This window comes from Callorhinchus milii, unplaced genomic scaffold (genome assembly GCF_018977255.1).
Source record: "Callorhinchus milii isolate IMCB2004 unplaced genomic scaffold, IMCB_Cmil_1.0 Scaffold1, whole genome shotgun sequence".
Classification (NCBI taxonomy): Eukaryota; Metazoa; Chordata; class Chondrichthyes; order Chimaeriformes; family Callorhinchidae; genus Callorhinchus; species Callorhinchus milii.
Window position 1 is genome coordinate 51191267 of NW_024704742.1, and position 19726 is coordinate 51210992.

General features: G+C 36.9%; 1 protein-coding gene across 1 annotated transcript in view; it reads right to left on the reverse strand.

The window, feature by feature from the left end:
* fryl (furry homolog, like) overlaps positions 1-19726 on the reverse strand; it is a 164999-nt gene that overhangs the window by 102209 nt on the left and 43064 nt on the right. The window contains exons 4-10 of the mRNA XM_007892728.2: positions 15047-15186; positions 12864-12960; positions 10581-10660; positions 7228-7308; positions 6030-6198; positions 2152-2244; positions 998-1096 (exon numbers count right to left, since the gene is read on the reverse strand). Of these exons, the coding sequence (XP_007890919.1) occupies positions 998-1096; positions 2152-2244; positions 6030-6198; positions 7228-7308; positions 10581-10660; positions 12864-12960; positions 15047-15186 (759 nt within the window). The remainder of the gene's footprint in view (positions 1-997; positions 1097-2151; positions 2245-6029; positions 6199-7227; positions 7309-10580; positions 10661-12863; positions 12961-15046; positions 15187-19726) is intronic.

Genomic DNA, 19726 nt, shown 5'->3' on the forward strand with positions numbered 1-19726 from the left:
AGGTTTGAGAAGAAATGAGAATATTATCCATGCTTGGATTATTTATTGAAAACTCAATGTATTTACTCAACCTTGTAAATCAAAATGTTTGTCATACTTAATAGCTCCCAACAGTACTGTACAATTTCGAAACCAACTAGCTTCCAAGTGAGTTAAAAAATCAATAACTTAAAACCAGGAGACTAAATTCTCCTGGTCATTGAAGAAAAATAAATCAAAAGCACCTGACAGCTTGTTAAGACCACACGTACCCAGCCAATATGAGAATTCCAATGGAGTGACGCAAAGCCATTTTAGCTTTGAATAGGTACAGACTCTAAGCCTCCTGAATCCATTGTGTGATAAACAGGGAGGATCTTGGCCTCAGACCAAATCATTTAAAAAAATTTATATCCGAAAGGCAGAAGACAAAAACACATGTTCAATGAAAAAGTGCATTTGCAATTGTCGAATATGAATATAATGTAGAATAGTGAATTTAACCCTCATGTACTTGGGGATGTACTTTATAAGTCAAGGCATGAACTTTTTGCAATTTCAAAATATCTGTGCATTCATAGGTGGGAAAATATATATATATTCTAGTCTGATATACTTAACAAAACTACAATCCTGATGATTTATTGTGTTCAGTATATGTCTTTCCATTAATAATAATGAAAAGGTTTGATCCAGGCAGTTTGTTTCTATAATTGTAGTACACTTGAATATTAACAAGTCAAAGAGACCACAAGGCATCAGCAAAATAAAATCCAGTAGCACAAAAAAATTAAGTTGTGCGCATGTATGTGAGTTTATTTAGCAGTGCACAAGGTAGGGATTGAGACGGGGGGTGACAGAAAGAGACAGAGTGGGAGAGAAAGACGCGTATATACACAGTGGATAAAAAGAGGTTGAGAAAGAGAGAATAAAAAGAGCCAGAGAGAAAGATACCCAGAGAGAACAGCAGATTGAGAAGTGCTGTATTTTTGATAAATTGGGAGCACAAAATACTTACCAATGAATGTTTCTTTCTTGAAGAAAGCTCAAAGGTGGTCTGATAAAGCATCTCTACAAAATTCTTGAGGCATGGCACGTTCACTTCATTCTTAACAGCCTAAAATGCAAAAGGTTTAATTTCTTGAAAACCATTTTACTTGCGCATAATAGTGTTTATCAAGGCTTCAGCCTTTTCACAGCTTGTATTGGAACATTCATGACAGATCTCTAGAGAATGCAACATTGGAACAGTGATGCCAGAGTCTCACTGGGGCTCACTAGCTGATACAGTCATGGCAACATTCAAGACTGTGGGCTTGGGTGACATCAAGGTACATCAATGCAGTCTGTCATCAACAACATTGGCATAGACTCAACTCAGTTGGTAGGTAACTTGCAAAGTGGTGACCAGAGTAATTATTGAGCTCTTATTGACTTAGTAGCACTCTGTCCTACACATTTTTAGGCCCCATTATGTATTTACCCATTGAACGAGGCAACCCCCTTGACAAACTGAATAAAATTTGTGCTTGGAAAAAGCTTGAATAAAGGTTCCTAATTTGTATGTAGTTTTTAGTCAAATATTGGCAAAAAGTTACTACTTGGAACAAGTTAGAATTTTCTAGATTAATTTTTCAGATCATATTTCAAATATTTTATTAATAATTCAGATTTTTTTCTGCTACTTGGTAAACAGAATAGAATAGGCTTCGGAGGCGACTGAAACACATCTCTAAATAGGCCTGAAATATTAAGAGGAAAACAAGATTCCAACTGGGCTGCTCAGCATGATTCTGAATTAATGAAGAGAACATCCCTTATAATCTATTCTACTGGATTGTGAATGTCAGTTTAAGTGGATTGATTTTTTTTTGGATAAAGACTTTTTCATTAACCCTCCAGGGTACTCCTAAACCCCTTACAACATCCTTTATAATCAATGCAGATATCCAACATAGCTATGGGTTTCTCATCCTTCTTAGGAGCATGCAACTCTACCATATCACCCTCTCTCAAATGAGCTTTACCAACTTTTGTTTAAACCAGCACCTCTCTTCTATCCTAATTTCAGTATTCCCAAGATACTTACAGGTATAAATAGTTCTAAAATGCACATGCCAATAGTTTTGGTTTTGTTTACACATTGAAAGGATAGAATAGATAATTACTCACAGCAGCGACAGGAATTAGAATTTCCACAAACAGTCCAGCGAGTGCATGTTTTATGTCTTTATCTTTCACTTCGTGGAAATACTGTGCACATTCCTGAAAGCACAGAAATTTCACTTAGAAATCCCTTTCAACACACATCCCAAAAAACTACATAAACATTCTTTGGATGCATAATCTAGCAAACATTAATCTATTAAAAATAGTAATGGCAGTTCCATGAATGCTCAATCTGTACATGTAAATGTAGGACTAGAGATTACAAAGTCAACGTTTTATCCCACTTTTGTGAATGTCAGGTAACAATTTACAATTATGTAATAATAAAAATATCTTGCATTTACGTAGAAGTTACGCAATACAATTTTAAGTTATATTCATATAGCGCCTTTCACATCAGGAAGACGTCCCAACGTGCTAAACACTACATGGTGTATAGTGCAAGTTATAATGACCAATTTAGCTGAGTGAACAGGGAACAGGAAAATAAGAGATTCAAAGGCACTGACCAAATGAATTGTTAAACAGATGTAATAGGTTTTTGAAAGCAAGGAGGGAGATAACAACCCAAATTAGTTTTGAGGAAAGTTCCAGAGAACAGAGCATGATGGCTGAAAGCTCATCAGTGATGATGGAGCAAGAAGTGAGCAATAAATTAAGAGTTGAAAGAGCACTCACTGTCCATGGTTGCTTATCTACAATATACCTACAATATACGGTCAATTCACTTTACAGTCTATTCTGTGAAGCGCTTTGAGAAGTCGAGAAGACGTGAAAAACGCTGTATCAACTGCAACAATTATTATTATTATCTATGAAGAATGGGCAGCAGGAGTCGTTACCTCAGGGGAGAAGGGAAGAGAAGGCAGAAAACTGGCAAACAAAACACTGACAAGAGCAGAAAGGAGCCAATATTTAAATACAGTACCTCCAAACAATGCATTATACACAAATGCAGTATTATCCCTCCTTACACAAAGTTACAGCTTTTTGTTCCAAAGTTAAGGCATCCATTTTAGTGAGGGGGATGCAACAGACCACCATGATAAAATAATTTCATTAAACTTGAAATCCCGATTACCAGGTAATGCAGCAGATTGGAGCATCAATGTGAAGCATCACTGGATTGGAAAGTTACAGGTTGTGATTCCTCCTATTCTACAAATTAACAACGTCACTAAGTGGGGCTCTGCCATTTCTCTATTGGAAAAGAGGAAAATTGGATGTTCGACTTCTCACTGCCCCCCTTCACTGGATAGCAATGTGTTAAAAAAGTAGCAATAATAATAAAGTAGAACTCCATTATAAGGAGGGTTGCTTTATCAGGTGATTACCCTGTGGATCCTCAGTTTTTTTTGATGCTTGGACCAGCTGCTGAAATTAGCTGACCTCCAAGTTGCCAGATCATCACTAACCGCACTTCCTGAGTACTGCTCTTATGTGCAGGAAGTGCTTGTGTTCAGTGTGCTATCAACCCCAAGTTCACCATTTTCTAGCCAGCAGGGGTGCAAAGGAAATGATTTTGCAACATCCTACTATAATGTAAAGTTTGGGCTGATGGAAACCAAACCAAAAAAACATGGTACAATTTTTTTTCTAGACTTGCACTAAGATAGCACTTTTCAGCACAGGATTCAACCATTACAGAGAACACCATGTATCCTCACTTGTCTACAAAAATATAGTGAATACACCTACAATGAATCCCGTGAAGTACTTTTTGAGACATCCTCTCGACTTGAAAGGTGTGGTATCAAATGCAAGGATTATTATTATTATTATCTGTACATTCATTTATCCTCTGCAAAACTGAATTTGGGCTTGTAATACTTGTAAAAAAAATGTTTAACACAATTGGGTGTGCAGAGTTACAGGGTTTGAGATTTACTCTCTGAACTGCAGAGTGAAGATAGTGTGATCAACAATGGTTGTGGTTTTTGTTTCCTTGCAATGTTTAGGAATGGAACAAACAAGAAAATCTTCAGAGACAAAGCGATAGAGAACAGAAGTTCTGTCAATTTTAATTACTAAAGAAACACACTGATAAAGGTATTGAAGAAATAGGATGACAGACTGATCAGATCCCAGAATGAAAAGAACATTACTTTTAGAAGGTAACATACTTTCAGAAGGTAATATATTATTATAAGTGATTTTCTGTTTCAATTGCACTCGCTGTTCTTTTAACATTTCTACTTTGTGATGGGGCTAAAATAGAATTTGAAGTTGTCCAATAAAAGGTATTTATAATTTTGAACAAAGCATACAACTTCTAATCTTGTTTATATCAGGCATTTCTGCTAATTTACTTTCTCACATATTTTTATTCTTTTAACACATTTCAAAGAGATGCATAAATTATGCTGAAATACAAAAAGAGATCTAGAATACAGAAATTTAAGAAAATTTAAACAAGATTATACAAAGTTATGCTGGACATATGTCAGTAGATAAAAAATGGAACTTTAAGCATGCTCACAAAACTTCTTGTGAAGTTTCTTACATGCTTTCATTGTGTAAATCATTCAAAGCAAAGAAATATCAAGAAAATGAAGTAAACACAAAGATACTAGGGGATTTAGCAATCCACCCCCCACATCCAAAAGCAAAGATTTAAGCATTTAAATGGGCAAGATTACACAAACAATTAGCATCCTTGGTTTTCACAAAGTGAAAAGTTGCAGTACACCTGAAAAACTATTGTCTAAAATATAGATTATACACTTAAGATTCCCAGAGACAGCTGGGGTAGATTTTGAGCAGACTACAAATAATGTTGCGCTGAAGCACTGAAGTTCCAATCAGTAGTGACTAATTCAGGTCTGAGCATGGGTGCAATGTGCAGGAAGCTACCTGATGACCCTAAATTTGGCTATTTTTAAACACAGGAAGCCAGCTAGTCAATATTTCGAATTGGGTGCATAACACTTTTGGTTAGCAAGGGTCCATAGGACACCAATGCTGTGAACAAAGGCAGCTATACTGGTGGGTGATGGGGAACTTAGCTGCCAATTAGTTTTCTTGTGTGATGAGGTGGGAAGAGGAAGATCAGACCTCTTCCCACCAGATCATTCCTGGATGCCTTTGAGTCATCAGTTCAGAGTAACGATCTTGGACACATGTGGGTATACATCATTAAAATCCAACAGTGAGAAAGCCAAAGGCTTTTCCTAAAATTTACTTCAAGACAAACTATTTTTTCTTCCCCCAATTACTCTTTGTCTTAATTTTCTCAGTTGTCTCTGTGTTTCCTAGTTAATTTTTCTTTTCAATGCATTCCTGTTTTTGCTTTTATTTGGCTGCCTAATTCTAAATTTATTTTTCTCTGTTTTGGTCTTCCAATATCTCACCCCATTCCCTGGCCTATGACTAGCTGGCAACCTCCTCCTTGGCTTCTATCAAAGCAACTCTTGAAATGGCTGATAAAATCTGTGTGGGGATCACCATGAAGGTGAGGTACAGTGGACAGTATATGGAACCAAGCCCTTCGATAAGTCTGTGACGTCTGGAACTGAGGGAAGACGATTCAATTTCTTAAAAAACTAGTTTCTTCCCAAATTGCATTACCTGTAAAATAAAAACATCTGCAAAATTGATATATAGTGAACTCCTGATAATTCGGCACTCCAGAGGAAAAGGGCTCAGGGACAAATTATCTGAAGTGGTGAGTCAGGCATATGTATAAATACATAAATTACTGCTGGGATATTGAAAGCGTGATGACTTATGGGTCGTGACAAGTTGAGCCAGGGTCGAGGTATCAGGATTTTACTGTAATCTTGAAACATCAATATTGTTTAATCATACTTAAATATCAATACTTGGGCATTTCTGCATTATTAAGTAAATCTTAAAATGTTTCCAATAAACATGCAGATTACCTGCATAAACTGAAATGAAGCTTCAAAATCTTCCACGGGATACATTTTGACCCGGAAGAACTTCATTCCCATGATTAGACTGATGATGCTTTGCACTATATGAGGACTCTGCTCTTTGTGACGAAGTTCTTTCAGCTCTGTCATAAACTTTTTCCTTACTGCCTGAAACCTGAAACAGGAAAGAATTCAAGGACCAAAACAACACACAATGAACACACCTAGGCTTGCTTAACAGAACAGATACATGTCTTTGGGCTGCCAGGCTGTGACAAGCAAATTCCCCAGGGATCGTTTACTAGTCCTGCAGCTGTTCACTGTAACAACAATTCTGAGTTGGGCAAGAAGGGAATATATCCAAGTTTGCAGACAACACAAAGCTTCTTTGTTTGGTGAACTCAGAAGAATAGTGTAAAAGTTTTAAAACAGATACTGATAAGATTAGGTGAGTAGTTGTTAAGTATATATTTGGCAAATATAATTCAAAGTAGTAAAATATAGATTTTTGCAGTAAAAATAAGGGATGGAAACGTAAATTCAATGGGAGGTCCTAGAGGGACGAGCTGAATAAAGGGACGTGGGTGTAGTATTAAAAAAATTAAAGACACAGGTACAAATAGTCACTAGCAGGGCAAATGGGTTCTTAGCTAGAGGCACTGAATTTAAAAGCATGGAAATACTGTTGAGGTTGTGTATGGAATTGGTGAGAATGCAATTACAATATAATAAATATAATAGAATGCACTTGGAATACAGCACGGGATCTTCTGTGGCACATTGCACTCCATGGGCTAAATTGCTAACTCCTGTTCCTCATTCTTATGTTCATGGAAAGGTTAACTACACATTAGATAAAACAATATAAAACATTGTTCTGGCTAAGTGCAAGTGAGGGTTTCCCCTCAAACAAGATAATACATTTCCAAAGCTATTGCAGTCTTCTTCCCCCTCACATCCCTGCCTTTCTCACTGAGTCACACAGGCTGCTTGTATCTTCTTATGTTATCTTTTGTTTTCTGTATTATACAATAATACTAACATGCAATTTAGTGGGTAATCAAAAGTTGTTTTACTAGCAAGGATATTTTAATGCGGTTCTAAAATACCCCCCATAAGAGATCGCTATCTCTTTTGGTCATAGAACAGAAGTACTGACACAGCTGTAACCTCGAGGCTATATAGCAATGGAACGATCACTTACTTTGATTGTGCAAGAATTCCAATCACTTCTGCATACAAATCTGCAATAATGTGCATGTTCCCAGTGTTGGGTCCTGAATACCTATGAGAGGCACAAACGAGAAACAACTAAAATAAAACTGTGCTTAATAAAAGCAAACCTAGATCCTATAAAATGAACATCAAACAGCAATCTAGAAGTTTTGACTTTCACATCATCACAGTTTCATATAAGAATATAACAAAAGCATGTAACACCTCTCCACCTGTCACTTATTAATGCTGTTATTAATTTTGTGCAGATATTTTTCAGAGTAGACTGTTCCCTTGCAGAAGGAGAACCACTAGTCTAGGAAGGAACCAAGATGAATTTAGGAGGTAATGGCAAATCATGAACACAGAAAATGCATTTGCTTTCATTTTTTCACAATACAATGCATGGATCATCAAAAGTGTAATGCAGAAAGGTCTCCAAAACATTACAACATTGTCGCAGCCTCAAACTTGGCAAAGATTTGCATTTTATTTACATATTGTTCACTACGCTGCAGACCAACATTTTACTGCCAACTGCTTTGCATACAGCAGTTGCACAGTAAATTCCCAAAACATTTTCAGCATTAGTATTGGTATTTTAATCATCATCCACAATTTCCTATAGTTCCCAAAATAACTGAGAAGTTTAACAAGGTTTCTGAATATTTTATTTCATTCTATCATCATACAATTCCAGAACAGCAAAACAACAGCTTGAATTTTACAGTGCCCTTCATGCAGGATGGTCTAGGAGCACTATATTATTGTACAGCAAAATAGCTGAAAAAACATTGAATTTGCTAGGTTATAGTTGGCATGCAGAGCACCAATCTTCACAGAAGAAGACAGCCCTATAATATAGGGAATCTTTTTCTTTCAGTCTGCAATTTCCACCACTGCTGGAGCCTAACCCAAAGGTAACCATCAAATGGAAGAGGGAGACAAAGACCTGCTACCCTTGCAGGGACACCAGAAAGTTGGGTTGCTTATAACTGGTGAATCTGAATAGAAATGTTCCATAAATCTGCAAGAATTACTCTGGAATTCCATCCTGCAGTCCCTGCATCTCGCCCCCTCCCTCGTCACCTTCAGACCCTCCTCTTCGACCGTGCTTTCGATTTCCCTGCTTCCCCCTCTGCCCTCCCACCTCCCCCACGCCGACCCTCAGCTCAGGTCCATAACTCTGTCTATCCAGCGCCTTGGGACATCCTCCCAACTTGAAAGTCGTTATATAAATGTAATAATGTTGTTGTTGCTCTTTCTGATGTCAACTACATAAAGTATATGTAAGAATACCAATCATATAACAAATGGATTACTCTTGACAAGAGCAACTAGATTTCCTGCAAAGGAAATGAGAGAAATAAGAATCCACTCAATTAAGCACTTAGCCAGATATTGTTTAGATACAATACCCACGGATCATGCACTGAACCTTGGAACTGTACGTAACAAATACTGATTTGACCGACTGTGAATGGTTTTATTCTATCCACACAGTACACTAATGTTCTACAAGCATCCACACAATGAAACGGATGCTCTAAGTTGGATTTCTGTGGAGAGAGATAAAATGAGGAGATTGTGATTTTTGGCGTAAATGGAAATGGAGACTATCTTTGGAGAGAAACAGGATCTGTCTGAAATATTACACAATCGGGAACCAAATTGGTTAGCATGATCCATCGGCAAGCAGGGCATGCAACTCACTAATAAAATGGGTTCAACTTATATCCTCCAAACAGATAGTCTTCCATGACAAGAAGTTTACTCGAATGGCATCCAAAGGCTCAAAGTGTATATAAACTGATGGGTCATTATTTCAGTGCAAAATTTGAGAGATGAAGTTTGTTCAAGTTCATTCAACAAGAAACTAAAGGATCAACAATTAAACTCAAATGAAAAAAGCCATAACAGTTCATTGCCCTTACAAACTTACTGGGGTGTGCTGACCAACTACATTAAATGTAACCGTCTAAAACTGAAAAACAACACTTCTTCAAAAATTATCTTTTGGTACATTTTTTGGGTAGGTTAATGGAGCAAAGGTCTCAACCCCCTATGATGTTACTAATCACAAGAATAAATTATTTAGCATATGACTCACAACTATGACTGCATCGTGAACTGTCCACCATTCTAATTTGCAAGTTCACCTTACATATTGTGATTCCTTGGTAATAGCTTTTTAAAAACTAAATAAAAAATTTAATGACCCGAAGACAACTTTTTTTTTATAATTCTGATAGATTTTCAGTGATAAACTTAGATTAATGCAGATTATTAACTATGTCTCACCAATAGAATTTAAGATTTTCATCCGCTCAAGAAATCTATCTGAATGTAGATTTGATGTGTACAATGAGATACATTTCTCAGCCTGATGGATAATGGCATTTTTTAAAAACCTGCTTAAAAATATTGTGTAAGCTGAACAAAACCTATTCTGAGATTTGATAGATTTTCAGTTCTACAGTTTCTAAAGCTTTTAAAATAAAGTGATAATAGCTGAGGAGAAAAAAAGCCTTGCTCAACCAAGCACTAAAATGTGGTTTAGTGGGGAGAATGATGATATCCACACACAATGTGAAAACTAGGTTCAAAGAAAAATAGATCATTGAAAGAGCAATCAATGAAACACGAGAGCAGTGAAGTATAAAGCTCTTCGTACTGGCCAACTGGTGGAAGAAAGAATGACTGTTTTATAGGCAAGGGGAATGGAAGCATGAAATTAGATGAGTGAATAGTGTGTCTAGAGTGTCATGCCAATATGATGTCTTTTCACCTTCCTGAGCTTGTGACCGCTTTCACAAGTGCAAACATTGCGATTTGTAGCATCAGTAAAGAACACCTCATGCTGTGAGTCATTGTTTTAGCAATTTTCAGAAAATGCAATGGACTGATCAGTTTACCACGCTAGAAAGAAAATGTTTCCTTATACAGTACAGTATGTATTATTGCCAAGAAGTCAATTTTTTTCAGCATCCGAATGTTGTCACACGACACCCAGCGGCTTATCTCAACATAGTTAAGTGCAGCCAGGTTATCCAGCGGCAAAGGAGAACTGTCCCGCTCTGATTGTGTTTACCACACCCACCCAAGGTTCAACATGCAATCTCTAATTGAAAGGTCCATATAAGCTTGTGGAAGACCAATAAAATTCCACAGGCCATTAAGACAATCATTTACCTCATCTGGTTCAAGGGTTTTAATATCATGATTATTTTGACACAAAGAAAGAATTTGCAGAGTAGCTCAAAACTACATTTCACTAAGCAAGAACATACCTTTTCACATTGTGGTTAGTGCAATTGGAAAAAGGGCAAATAGCCAACTTACCCTTCCCTGTGTTTAAAGTGCTTAAAAGCCAAGTTCAGAACTTCATGTACTAAAGCATCTGGCACTGGATGAAGAGGAATCTGTGGAATAATTAATAAATAAGTGTGTTATGTTCTTTGTGTTTTTAGGATGCATATAACCCAGATTTTTTATTTGCTAACACTTTGGTCTCTGTGTCCCTCCACTCCCGCCCCCAGCAAACCATAATATCTCAACTTCAACATGTGAACGTACTATTTTTTTAACCCATTTTATACCACCCTCCTCTCCTAAAGGTGTTAGCTATCCTTCATTGGCTATTGTTTCATGGCTATTAATAGCCCTCTCAAACCTCACCCAATTGTCCATTCTTCACATGCTAACAGGTTATTCAACTGCAGCAAACACTTGTTCACCAACTGGCTGGAAAAGTTGCTTTAGAGTAAATGATGAAAAGTAAAACATTCATATTGATCTTTCTGGTAAAACTCAAGAGAAAAATTCTATTTCTCATGTGTTGTTGTAGTATAGTTAAATCAGCCTCTTTTATTTATTAAATCAACTTTCTTCAGCGCCTTGGGACGTCATCCCGACGTGACAGGTGCTAAACAAATGTAATATTTTGTATTTCGTATTGCATTAAATATACAAGCCTGTTGGTGAACTGTTTAGAGTTATAGCAGGATATGGAACTTCACATTGAATTGTACAATCACCAAGTCAATAAAATGAGGAAAAAAAGAGATGGAAATACAAACAAATAACAGGAAAGAAAAAAAAATCATGAAAATAGTAAAATGATAATAATAAATCACAGAAGAGAACAGCAAAACAAAGGAAAGAGAAAATGAAAGTTAAAGATAACAAGTGAGACAGAGAAAGGAACAGCGAAATAAGAAGCTACAAGAAAGAAAATGGGACAGACAGAGAAACGATTATTATGTTTTTTGAACAGCAGCGCACACACAGGCGGGGGGGAGAGAGAGAGAGAGGAGAGACACACACACACACACACACACACACACAGTCTTGTGAATCTTTAGGCTACCAGTTATGGAAGATTTTAATCCTATAAATTCAGCAATATTCAAAAGCTGTTCCCAGAAATGAAACAACAGTATGCTACTCCATCGCCTCAGTTCACTCGAGAAATAGTGTGAAAAAAAACTCATTACTGGTATGACTCCCTGCAAATCACATTCCAACTCATTAGTGATATGACTCCTTGCAAATCACATTAGCCTTGTAAATATGAAAACCTGAGCGGAAAAGGTATATCAATCCCTGAGACCTTAGTTGTGCAAAAAAATGTACAGTGAAATGATTATGTAAATGCACTGTACCTTACAACATAACTGCATTCCATGTGGTTCAACCAAGAATTTACCCAGTTGGGCTGATTTTTTAATAAAATGTTAAAGACACTAATTTACTAGCTCAGTCTGATGCAAATAGCATCCTAATTAACTCGGACAAAGATTATGCTGTATAGATTGCATATCTAGGCAGAAGTTTATCAAGTGATGAAGAATATCCCCACATTTCTACCCACATGCTGTATTATAATTCTTTCAAAGGCCACCAGTACATGTCAAGTAGAGTCGGAAAACATTCATCATTTTATTTCTCAACAGCCCCAGCAATTAACTTTTCCAAAATGTGTCGCTGAATTCTTTTACGAGGAGTAATAATCTAGTTTTAAAACATCAATATGCTTACATTTACTCAGATTTTTACTTAAGTAAAATTAATAGGTTTAAATCAAATGAAAATGGTAAGGGCAGCAGATTCTGACACAGATTGTACGAGTGCCTCAGTCATGAGTTTACTGCATCTGTCCTACTGCCATGGAAACAGTTAAGCTGCAGTGGGACAAGAATGCACAGCTGCAGTATCTTCACTTCGATAGGCCCAAGAGGGTGAGGATTCAGCAGTAGCTCCAACAATTTAGATTTTTTTCAGCACAACATTTCCATTTTTCTGCGATTTGTGAAAGAATCACCATTCTTGGATTTTTTTTACACCAATTTTCTTCTCTTCATAAGTGTTGGCCTTTTCTTTCCATTGGGGTACATTCCATAGGCACCATCACCCAAGTGGTCATTCCTAATGTTTGAGCTATTTGGCTAATCTACAGCCAAGGATGATGGTTTCTTCACCCTACATCTACAAATGTATAATTGCCAGTAAGTCACTAGATAGTCTGCTCCCTTACCCAGAAGCAACGGCATGACCATACTTTATAAACCACTGATAACATCTGCTATAGATTCAAAACAAACATGACAATATTTGATAGCTTACCTGTTTTAAAACCTCTATTAAAACTAAACAAAAAATGAAATCTATAGCTAAGTCTCTTCGCTCGAGCAAATAATCTCTGTCACGATGTTGTTCATCCCTGGAAAGAAGAGAAAATTGTATTAGCTATTTTTGCTCGATGTATTAGCTATTTTTGCTCTTCCCATAATTGGACCTGTTACATATATTATATGCACAGCCACCATCTAGATATTTTAATTTAATCAGTTACAAAATAAACTGCAGTGAAATGGGAATGTGGAGGAAATCCTACAGGCAAACATTTGAATATCTTAGCAGGCTCCTGAGGTGAACTATTGCATTCTATTAAAACAGGCACCATAAAACTGAAGACTTAAATAGTTGTGATGGATTATATACAAAAGGAATATGTCATACATAAAAGATTATTTTTCTTACTAAAACTCACTTTTCCAGTACAGTAACTTTCCATTTGACAATTAATGGTACAATGAGTAATTCCACCTTTTTGGGTAGATGATTCCATATACTTCTGACTCATTGAAAAACAAAGTTTTGCTGATGTATGCCCTGGAGTACTTGTCACTAATCTACTTCATGCTCACTGGTTTTTATCTTCTTGGGTAATTTTGAAGTAATATTCACATATCTCAAAATACCTCTGGTTATAAGGTTTTGCATCAACAAAGGTTTGTGGTGTCGGTGGGGGGGGGGGGGGGAGGAAAGCAAGAGTTTGAAGCAGTGGCATACCACTGATCTACCTAGCCTACCCATCTACCTTCACAGAGGAATCTATGTTAGAGCTAGGACCTCAAGGTAACAGAATGTGAATTATATACATTTACTTTCAATGTTACAGCATGTGCATAAACTAAATATAAGATAGCCAGTAGCAGATTTAAAAAGGAATTTAGGAGAAACATCTTTACATGGGCAGTAAGAATGTGGAATCTAGTGTTGGAAGCTGTGGATGAAGCAGAAAGTATTAACCTATTTAAGATGAAATCTGACATCTTCATGAGGAAGAAGGAAACAGAGGGTTTTGGAATTAGGCAGCATAGAGGCTCATGTATAAACACTGGCACAGACTAGTTGGGCCGATTGGCCTGTTTTCATGCTGTAACATTTAATGTAATTCCACTTTATTTTATCATTTTAACTTCTTTATATTCTAAATAGTGGCAAAGAAAGTACTTGCCTGCTGATCAGAATCAAAATGTGCAAGAAAGTGAAAAGCTAAAAAAAGTCTGAAAATGTGCATTTGTTTTATTGTAACACTATTTAAAACAGTAGTGATAAGGTACCTTCAAAAATAAGAAAAACCTCTACATATCAGAGGAATGGTAAGTGGAGTTTTTACTGCCATTTCCATTAAGTAAAACTGCTGAAGTGACAGATTCAGAATATATTACATAAACAGCACCTCATTAATACAAACTATAGTGTATTTGACTTACAGCCTCCTCCAAACAAACTACTGCACAGAGATTAATTTATTAGCAAGTCAGCATGCTACCTTTACTTTCTCTAGCTAGACCTACTGTTTCTAGTTACAGGGATACAAGAGTATTCAACAGTGATTCATCCTGTAATTCTAACCCTGTAACTTTTAAGGGAATCCAGGCAGCTGTCTGTACATTGCATATTTCTCCATGAAATAAACAGGTATAAAGGCTAAGTGGAAAATATCTTCTCTAAAATTACAAACAAGGATTTCCCAGTTTATAATAATTAAATGCACAATTCTGATATAACCAAAGCCATATCATAAAAGTCTGCAATAAAGTGCATATGAATTCTAAGCCTCCTTTTTTGTTTTGAGGGAGTTTATTGAACTTCGCTAAAATGTTTACACATTATTTAATAATTATATTTCGCTCACAAAATATACAGTTAGTTCACTTTACGATATAATCTGTGAAGCGCTTTTTTTTAGGAGAAAATAGCAGTCATTTACTGTGTTTTCTATTGAATAAGAATCCTGTGAGGCAATCTTTCCATTAAGCAAGATGATTGTTTTGGATGTGGGTTTGCTCCCACGATTCCTCACATGACATGTTCCCATTCTTGGTTAATTGCCATTGGGAGTGGCATTGAACACACAGTTTAGATGCACAGACAAGAGATTTGTGGAAAAAAGAATATTTTCAGTTGCTTGCCTATTCAAGCCACTCTTATACATATCTAATTTCTAAATCACTTACACTTTGGATTTTGTACTTGACCGTGGCCTGTATTCATAAGACTCATCTTCTGTTCCATTCTGTCGCCTATACCAATCAAACAAGGTGCGAAGTAAAGAGGGAAGGCAGTGTTCTGCTACCGAGCTCATAGAGCTAATCACCTGTAAAACACAAAATAGTCAGAAACTGATCACCATGGACTGAAATGAATCCCCACTTTAAACAAATATACTTGAGATCGTTTTCTTATGGGATAAACACAGATGGATAAAAAGACAAAATAAAAGATGCATCAAAATAGAACAATGTGGTTAAAAACAGTAAGAGAAATAAAAATCTGATAATAGATAGGTAACGGGTGCAGTGTGAATCTCATTGAAGGTAAAGTCAAATAGGGCAGACAGATACACCCATAAAATTCAAAGTGCGGCTCCTACTTTCATTCAAATCTAGAAAATGTAAACCTTTAACAATACTGGACATACGTTAAAAGTGATTTTTACAACACAGAGTAATTACAGTACTTATTTTGAGGGAAGGCTGCTAGTTTTAAAATCTAAACAAAAAGTTCAAACCCATTGAACAAAAAAGCTAAAACTCAGAAAAATTATATTTCTGCAGGATCGAGTTCCAGATGGTGGGGGCAGAGAGCTTGAAGGCCCACCCTCCAATGGTGGGGCGTGAAGCAGACCGGAGACCGCTGAGTGGAGGGAGCAGTCAAGTTGGTAGGGGGTTAGGAGGTCATGGAGGTAGGGAGGAGCAAGGCCATGGAGGGCTTGCTCCATTGCCGGATGAATCCCTCCAGGAAGAGAGTGTGCACTCCATTCCAACCATCTATCTCTGAAATTTCCATGTGTAGGTGGAATGCATGGAATTCCCAGCTTGGCCTGGACACTCCCAAACAGGGTGATGTCAGAACACCCGGTTGATCAAAAAGAAGGCACACTCTGATCTTTCACTCCCAGGGACAGGCCGGTCAGCAGTGAGGACCAACCCTAGTGAATATTCCCTTTTCTCAGGCCAACTTTGATTCTTCCTTTCCTGTTGATGGAATCTCTGGCCACTCGCACACAGCCTTGTTCCCCTCCTGCACCTCCCAATTGTATCTCCCTGATGTGAATCTCTCAGATCCCAGGCCACAGGCCCAGTGATCAAACCTCTCCAGGGTGTTGAGGAGCTTCTGCAGTTTGTCTCTGTGTCGCACACTGGTCACTTTTGGAGACAGGACAAGCTCAGGATGGGCTGAGTTTGGATCCAGAGTCAGAGAGGCTGGAGCTGAGCTGATAACATTTCAAATTGCTGAATCACCAATTTTTGGGTTCTCTCCAATTCCAAATTTGGAATACAGTAAAATTCTGTAGAAGTTGAATACGCAATTTGACAGCAAATTTTATTCAATAACCCAAACTATTCATATAACAGGACTAAATATAAGAGGACACCATTCTCCCAGAGCTCGAGCTGAACAACCTCCGACTGCAATCAGATGCATCCTCACTCACATATGACTAACCCACCAATTGACAGTGACGCCTCTGGGGAGTATGGCCAAGGGAAGGAGAGAACATTCGCTGCACTACAGAAGGTAGTGATTTGGGACATTGTGTTTATCCAGATTTAGATTAATTGTTTTGTATAGGAATGGTCACGGGGAAAAATTGTTCAATAAACAAATTTATTTATATATTCATTATTCAATTAACTGATCTATATTCTTAGATTGGGCATGCAAATGGTTTGGGATTTCTAAATTCTATTCAATGAACCGAACTATTTAATTATCCTAGATTCAATTAATTGAATTTCACTGTATTGTGCTTGGCAATTGTTACCAGAGATTTACATCTCTGGTCGCAGCATTGTATAATATTGAACCTAAAGAAAGACCTTGCTAGTAGTACTGTACTTTCACCAACCTATGCAATCAACATCTCCAATCTTATGTTATACAACATGCAAAGTAAGTATATTCTGTGTCAGGAAACAGCTTCAGTAAATACTTCTCCTGATCGCCAAAGGAAACCTGTGAGAAACATTTTAAATGTGATTGGGCTGAGTGCGAGGATCCAATCACAGTATCTAGATGTTTGTCTAGATATGGCCATTTCTGAGCAGTTGTAGCCATCTTGCAAGCTGTATCAATATAAAATTGTGCTGTGCTACTGTAATTCCAATTTGGTACCGATAGATATATGGATAATACAGAAAATCACTAATTAGTCAGCTCAGGAGTTTTGGTGATTAATCTTCACAATGTCACCATGTACAGAATTGTTGACCTTTCAGTTTCCCTATTCTATATATCACCACCTGTTCAGAAGTGCAGAAACCTATTCCAAACCTTTGCTCCTCTGTACCTAGATGCCTTGAACTAGAATTGATTAGAGTGACCTACTGATTTTTCCTCTCACTCTTGTTGGGTTTTGTTGAGATCCTTCCAACAGTGTATCATCTGTAATCCGCTATGAGGAGCCCAACACAACATTTTCCAATGAATAATATACCTACAGCAAAGATCTGAAATCCTCAAACCCTCTGATCCACAGTGTCCTCTACATACCTAGTTATCCTAAACCCTTCTGAAATTTACACATCAATTAATATATATTTTGTTTCCCATTCATTTCCTGTTAATGTGATTTTAGTTGGTTCCTGTTAACATGATTTTAGTTGGTTCCTTTTAAGCGAACAATCGGTTTGCCAGAATATTTATTTATTTGAAAATAGTTAAGATTCCAAATATTTTGTTTTGTGTTTTTTTATACTCTTTCAACTGACAAAGATTGTCAAAGGAATCAAACGTTTCACACAATTCCTTTTGCTTTGCTATATTTAGTAGACTGTAGAATCAACATACAGAAACCAACTGTGTAACATGGTATGTATATGTGACAAAATTTTAAACCAGGCAAACAAATATTCACTTATGGTACAGTTATACTGCAGGAGTCAATTAACGTAATGTTAGTTAGAACTGCCAGTACCAACCTTGCCCTGAGCTCAGCACAAATGACCTGCCACTATACACAGATACCCAGGTGTTTTTTGCAATGGGTAGACAGAGGTGCATTTATAGAGTTCTGATTTTTAACCGTATCATGCAACTTTAAAACAAATTTAACAAACCTTAGGTGGAATGCCAATAACTTTTACACTTATCAAATTGCTCCACACTGGCCTCAGTCATAATTATACTACAGCAAAGCCTAAGTGGTGCTTGACTAACTCCTTGAAGGATCTCATGCTGCCTGCCAAAGTGGGTACCACGTTCCTGAAATAAGTTATATTGAAGAATTCAAATCAGTTCAATATAATTTTACACCGAATAAGCATAAATTCAATACAACAGTAGATCAATATGCAGCAGAAGTCAATTTCAGCAAAAATGTATTCACACTTGTCATTCATCGATGTCCTGGCCAATAATCCCCCAAATAAAATTGGTATGACCACCTCACCTAATCCCTGCCTTAACCTTCAGTCTTTCCATCCACTTCTTGAAATCAGTCAATCAATTTCACATTTAAGAATTTTTGAGACAATGCATTCTAAAATTATTTTACTCTCAACAAGAAAAAAATAATTCTAGCCCAGTTCAAACTATTTAGCCTTGATTATAACATTAAATCTTCAAACAGTGTTGGCCTACTAGGGGAAAAAGTCACTGTCTGTTTACTATGTCAACTACCTTCTGAATCTTGAATGCCCCTTAATCCCCTTAGCTCCAGTGAGGAATTACCTGTGGAGCTCTTTGAGACATTTTGACATGATATGGCGTTAACAAAAGATCAGCTCTTTCTTACTTAAACCCTAGGCATTCATTGTACGTCAAAATATTGCCTGCAATACTAAATCGATATGATAAACAAGAAATAATTGAATCGAGTTCCCAGATTGACGCTAAGTCACTTACATTAAAGTATTTTCAAGTTAATGTGAAATTTGGTAGCTATCATTCAAAGTAATAAGAAACATTTAAAAGCCTAAGGGAAAGCTTGGTCATTTGACTGTGTTATCGAACAATGTAGAAGCTGGAAACCTGGGTTCAATAATGAGGCAGAAAAATACTGTATATTTAAAAACTTCTTCTGTGCTACATCTAAGTATTATAATAATAATAATCCTTGCATTTGATATAGCACCTTATCAGGTTTTCGAGACGTCTCAAAGCGCTTCACAGAATATACTGTAAAGTTAATTGACTGTATTTTGGGGGCGAAACGCGGCAGCCAATTGCTCACAGCAGTGTCCCACAAACAGTAGCGAATTGAAGTGACCAATTTATTATTATTATTATTTTTTTTGAAGGAATTTTTACCCCCAGAAAAGCGATCCGACAAATCGACTAACAACCCGGTTTCTACTTACTGCTTGGTAAACAGCAGGCCCATTGTCACGACCAATTCTTCATATTGAACAGTGAGTTTTAGCAATTATTTAACCATGACTGATCAGAACATAGATTTTCTTAGAAACATAAGAAACCAGGGAACAAGAAAGGCCCATTCAGCCAATCAAGCCAATACCTTCATGGTGCAGGTAACACCTCTTCTACACCCCAAAGGTACATCAAGATATACTCCAAATTCTTATGTAACCTTACATCTTACACCCTACACCAATTGTGTTTCCATAGTCATAGCACCTCTGGATGTTTAACACAGTATTTTATTTATCTCAATTCTCATCTATCCTTACTTT